Raw genomic sequence first — 6,000 nt, forward strand, 5'->3', positions numbered from 1 at the left:
TAAAGCTTTTAAAACAATAACATCCCAAAAAAATAAGTCTAGCTATGCCCGATGTCAATCAGAGCATGCCCAACTAAACCCTTCAGCCTCATCACCAACATCCTCATGATAATGATCGCCTGCAACATAATTTAAACATATACAAGAACAACAAGGGAGTGAGAAACATCTCACTCAGTTTTAGGTGAAGAAATAAAGGTTAGATAACACACACACAACAAATATAAATCACATGTAAACAATACACATAAATAATCAATATCACATATATACTCATTTATCATGCTATGATGTCATGGACTCGACTCATAAATGCATGCATGTGGTGCCATAAGGAAGATTCACATATCATCACTGGTGACCCTAAGGTACACCTGGTTACATCACTGGTGACCCTAAGGTACACCTTGTTAGCATGTTACATCGTGGGTGACCCTAAGGTACACCTTGTTAGCATGTTACATCGTGGGTGACCATAAGGTACACCTTATTAGCATGTTACATCGTGGGTGACCATAAGGTACACCTTATTAGCATGTTACATAGTGGGTATGCGGCCTCAGCGGCACACCTGGAGTAATATATGCATATGATGCATGTCATATATTCATAATCTCATTGATTCAACATTTAACTTATTACATAATTTTATTTAGTACATCATGTCATTATTCTTCATATTCTCATAATCATAACTTGTCTCAATAGTCTATTCTTAGGTCTCATGTCATTTGTCCATATTTCACATGGTCACGTCATAAATACTCCTCATAAGGTCCGCACAGGAATCCACAAAGGGCATTCTTATTCATATTAAAACTTATTCATTTTTAACGTTAATGACATAATCATTTATTATTTCCAACAAGGAATAAAGTAGAGCAAATAAAAAATCATACAGAACAACGGCAAGGGATTGAGGTTACATAATCATTTATCATTTCCAACAAGAAATAAAGTAGAGCAAATAGAAAATCAGACAGAACAACGACAAGGGATTGGGGGCCAATCCGACAAACAAACTATCCAACAATTATCCCCACACCCCCGAGCGAGGTTTCTCACTCCCCCCTTACCTGGATAAGCAGAGCTGGAACTTGGGCAGGGTCTCCTCCTCTGGATTCCCTCTTTCCTTCCCTCTCTTTCTTTCTTTCTCTCTCTCTCTCTCTCCTCTTTCTCTCTCTAAGATTTCACCTTCTTACTCAGTATAAAATTTTCACCCCCCTTGCCCCTATTTATAGGCAACCTGGTCCACCCGGAACGACCCGTATTGAATTCGGAACGGCCCGTTCCGGATCCTTCGAATCTGTGCAAAATTTTCAACTGGAACGACCCGTTCCAAAATCGGAATGACCCATTTCAAAAAGCAGAACGGCTGTTTCAAAAAACAGAACGGCCCGTTCTGAAGTTCACATTAACACTGATTGACTATAGTTGGAATGGCCCGTTTCCAACTAAGGTCTTTAGGCAATTTCATAACCTTGGAACGGCCCGTTTCCCATTGGGAACGGCCCGTTCTGGAAATACAAAAATGGGTCCTTTTCTTCTTTGGAACGGCCCGTTCCACTTTTGGAACGGCCCGTTCTGGTCCCTCAAAAACAACTTATTTTCATTGTCTGGAACGACCCGTTCCACTTTTGGAACAGTCCGTTCCAGCCTAAAATAGAATTTATAAAAATTTTCATAAATAATTTTAAATTAATACAAACCTCTATAAAACCCCTTTAATTAATAAATAATAATCAACAAGAAAATTCAGGGTGTTACACTAAGTTTCTCTCAACTTGTTTTTTGTTCTTAACATTCACCACCATAACTCACAAATGCTTTTTTCCTATCATAAGCTTTTATGATCTTGTGTACCACAAACATGATATCTAGAGTTATACCTATATGTTATCTAGTTGATCTTAGTTTTATTAGAAATCTAAGATAATTATCTAAAACCTCTATGTTGACCTCAAGTGTTGATTTTACCATTTACTATACTTAAACATTACAAAATCGTAAAGTTTTTTTTTACTAATGTACATTGACAACTTGACCTTTAGTTGCTGATTTGATCATATATTAAGTTATAGACATTCTTTTTTAGTGATTCCAAAGCCATTAATTAGCTAACATCTATATCTAGAACTCTCATGAAGACTACACAAACTAATTCAATTTTTTAAAAGGTGCATAACCGTGCATAAATTCAACACAGGTAAGCTTATTCTAACATGGGCATGCTTCTTACTAAGAATGATTGTGCTATCTAAACAAAGTCCCAAATTTGTTTGAAACTTTGTCTAAAGCACCAATTTCACCTCTAAGCTCTTTATTTTTTTTCTCCACATATTCACAATTAAATCACATTTTAACACTTCTATAAAATTTATTGTTGACAAGAATTGATTCAATTTAGGCATATACAATAATCACATAATTAAAACCCCCAAATTCATCACCCAAGAATCTTACACTCACAAAGCAACAACGAAAATCCAATTCATCAAAATCATTCGGTAATTCCATAAAAAAAATCAACAATATGCATTAAATATTTTCAACATGCAATTTAGGTTGTTCGCAACCCCTATATTCATACAATAGAAACCTAAAGAAACTTAGGGGTTGTCTCACTACCCATAATTCTTATACATGAAATGTGTGATCTCACACCTCTAAATGTTACTCCTCAAGGTTCTCCTCTATACAACTCTCTTTGAAGCATCAGAAAAGATAACAGAAAATATGAAGTGTTTACTCTAACCCCTAAAACTTATAATTTGAATTGGCTAAGCTATTAGACTGGTCTTCTAGAGTCCAAACCCAATACTTAAACCATCAACATACCCTCACAACCCAACTTACCGCATCCCATTTACTATTATAAAAGCAACTTTATTTATTTTAAAAGTCTAATTAATCAAATTATTTAAGTAAATAAAATAAATTGTATATTAAACAACTATATAATTTTTTTAATGAAAAAATAGGGTGTTACATTGCATAATAATAAGCACCAAAAATATTAATTTTAAACTTTTTAGTAATGAAAGTCAAAGAAACATTTTTATAAAGACTAAAAGCAAAATTTATTAATTTTATAAGAGATCGAATATATATATATATATATATATATATATATATATATATTTAAAAGGTTTATTAAACTATTAAAATTAAAATGAACCTATACGTGTATCATATTTTCCACACCTTTTAGATCTTGCTAATTATTATTATTTTTCAGGAGTTTAACTCATTGCATTACTGTTAAAAATGTAAAATAAAATATGGTATATAATAAAATATGGTAGGCCTAGTATTACAAGTAGCTACTCTTGCAAGAGAATGACAGCTACATTACCTTCTCTCCTAACAAACTCAACTAGAAGTTTACTAATTATTGTTCTTCATTTTCTTCACCACCCATATATACAAATTCATCTTCTCCTTTTTTTTTTGGTGCAATATCTGTAGACAGACACTTATAAGTGGTGGAAAGCTCCAGGGAAATTAATTCAAAATCTTGCGAGGATTTTGAAGATCACGCCATTATTTTTTTGGGGAATTTATGGGTTCGTGTCTATCTCTTTTTCATGTCAACTGGCTTTTATCCCTACTCTCTCTAGAATCCACTAGCAATAAATTTTTGTCGAGGAATGAATAAATCAACTACTTTTCTTTCATATAGAAGATATTCATTTACTCATTTAATACACATTGATTTTATAATATAATATTTAATTACTAATGTGGTGTATAAAACTTAAACCAGTTAGTACTAGTTATTTTATTTTATTTTTTGTCAATAATACTTGTTAATAACATAGGTTGATCAACTATTGTCTTCAGATCTCCGATACCATTCAAAATTCCTCTGTATGTTGTTGTGGGTAGACCAATAAAGGTAGAGAAAAATCCACAACCAACAATGGACCAGGTAAGTATAAGTATATCTTCTCATATTTTTACTTAAATAACATTCAAACTGAGCAACATGTCATAGGATCTAGGGTAATTGTTATTTTAAACACCCCTTCTCCAAAAATAACTTATTAGTAACATTATTTATGCGGATCTCATTAATTAAATATATAGATTACACTATCTATTTGTGTTAGGATAAAATAATTAGAATGTGTTGTTAGCACTCTTAAAAAAATTACAATATAATAACCTTTATAGTTTCCAATTCCTAAGTTAACATTACCAATTCACTTTTGGATTTCAACTAATGTGAGTTGTGGTTGATTAAAGGTTTTATCTTCAATTTTGTTTACTTGGTTTGAGGTTTGTCAAAATATTGTCACTATTTAGAATATCAGACAAAGAATATTATATAGAAAGTATGCTTTTAAATTAGGTATAGCCTTCCTTCCTAGTTTCTAAGCTAACCTTACTAATTAATTCAACATAGGATATCAACAAATGTGAGTTGTAATTGAACATTTTATCTTCAATTTTTTATACTTGATTTCAGGTTGCCAAAGTACACAACCAATTTGTTGATGAACTTCAAGATCTTTTCAATCGACACAAAGCTCAAGCTGGATATACCAACCTTGAGTTGAAAATTATTTGACAAGACCAAAGCCTATTGGACCAAGGTGACAAAAGCCTAGATTCTTGAAGGTTTTGCATTGGAGTTTTGTAAATGAATAAGAAGGCAATGTAGGAGTTTTATCCCTTAAATATGGTTTACTGCCTTAACTTGAATTATATCAAGGATAATCTAAACTTAAATATTGTCCGACAAGATTACGATTTAACCTTATATTTACATTTTTTTTTTTCATTTTGCTACTTTCAATGTGGTTCCAAATAAAAGATTTGTATTTTTCTTCTATTTTCTTTCTGTATCCAAGTTATTGCGTAATTGGTAACTTATCTTCCTACCTTTCATGTAATACATCAAGAAAAATATTATATCTATTTGGTATGGTAGATTACTATCGAAAACTTCCATTGCGATCACGAAGTAAATTCTTATTTTATAATCACTTATATATAACTTTTTTTGATAATCAAAGAGGAAACAAAGATAAATTATTTTTATAAAAGTTTTTTTAAAAACTTATATTGGAGAGCTTATGCACATATTTCATATTATTTTCATATATGCTCTCTCAAAATGTTGTAAAAAAACAGAAAATATATTTTGGGATCATCATAAAAAACATGGTTAGTAACACTAAGGGATTATTGTAAAGAAAAAAGATGTGATAGTGAAGGATACATTGCCTAAAAAGGTAATGAATAATTAAGGTGGCCTATCTCCCGATTATGGGTAGAAATGAATTCACTCATTGTGGCAACATATGGTGTTAAATTTGAGTTTACTTTCATATTTATTATGCAAATAAAAGAAAAATAAAATAAAACACAGGGAATAAGTATATATTTTTTAGAGAAGAAAATATAGAAAAGAAAGAAATGCAATCATGACAATTATTTTATTAAATTAATTCAATGTTAATACAATATGAAATACATGGGGTTCCCAAAATCACATTATTCCATAAAAAGTATAATTATTTTGTATCTAGATTATCACGATTATTAATTATAAAAATCAACATATTATTATTCACTAGCATCGAATGACTGTATCATGGTAGAATTAGAAGTGTCAAATGGGATAGACTGATTTAACAAAATCTAACCTATAAGAGCTAAATATTATTTTAGGTTAGATTGACCTAACTTATATTTTTTTTAGTCTGCCATTTATTTCTCCAACCTGACTAATGTTGGGCTATAGGGCCAAATTGGCCTAATTAAAAAAATACATTAAAAAATAAATATATTATTTACAAAGAAATTTTTTTAAAGAAAAAAGATAATATTATTAATTGATATTATATACTAGTTACATATGAGATCTCGGTCAGTCACAATCATATAGTCTTGGATAGTTACAAATGACCATACATCAAAAGTCACACATGTTATACCTGGAATAGTAGATAACATATTCTTTAGCTTTTTCCTATTTAGTTAAAAACACTT

At 30.8% G+C, this 6,000-nt stretch overlaps 1 protein-coding gene across 2 annotated transcripts in view; it reads left to right on the forward strand.

The window, feature by feature from the left end:
• LOC109818184 (diacylglycerol O-acyltransferase 2D-like) overlaps positions 1 to 4,837 on the forward strand; it is a 29,840-nt gene extending 25,003 nt beyond the window's left edge. For both annotated transcript variants that reach the window (XM_020383592.3, XM_020383594.3), the window contains 3 exons: positions 3,469 to 3,566; positions 3,844 to 3,931; positions 4,472 to 4,837. In XM_020383592.3, the coding sequence (XP_020239181.2) occupies positions 3,469 to 3,566; positions 3,844 to 3,931; positions 4,472 to 4,573 (288 nt within the window). In that variant the 3' untranslated portion in view covers positions 4,574 to 4,837. The remainder of the gene's footprint in view (positions 1 to 3,468; positions 3,567 to 3,843; positions 3,932 to 4,471) is intronic.
• The last annotated feature ends 1,163 nt before the right edge of the window (positions 4,838 to 6,000 follow it).

This window comes from Cajanus cajan, chromosome 5, assembly GCF_000230855.2.
Source record: "Cajanus cajan strain Asha chromosome 5, NIPB_CcT2T_4, whole genome shotgun sequence".
NCBI classification, from domain to species: Eukaryota; Viridiplantae; Streptophyta; class Magnoliopsida; order Fabales; family Fabaceae; genus Cajanus; species Cajanus cajan.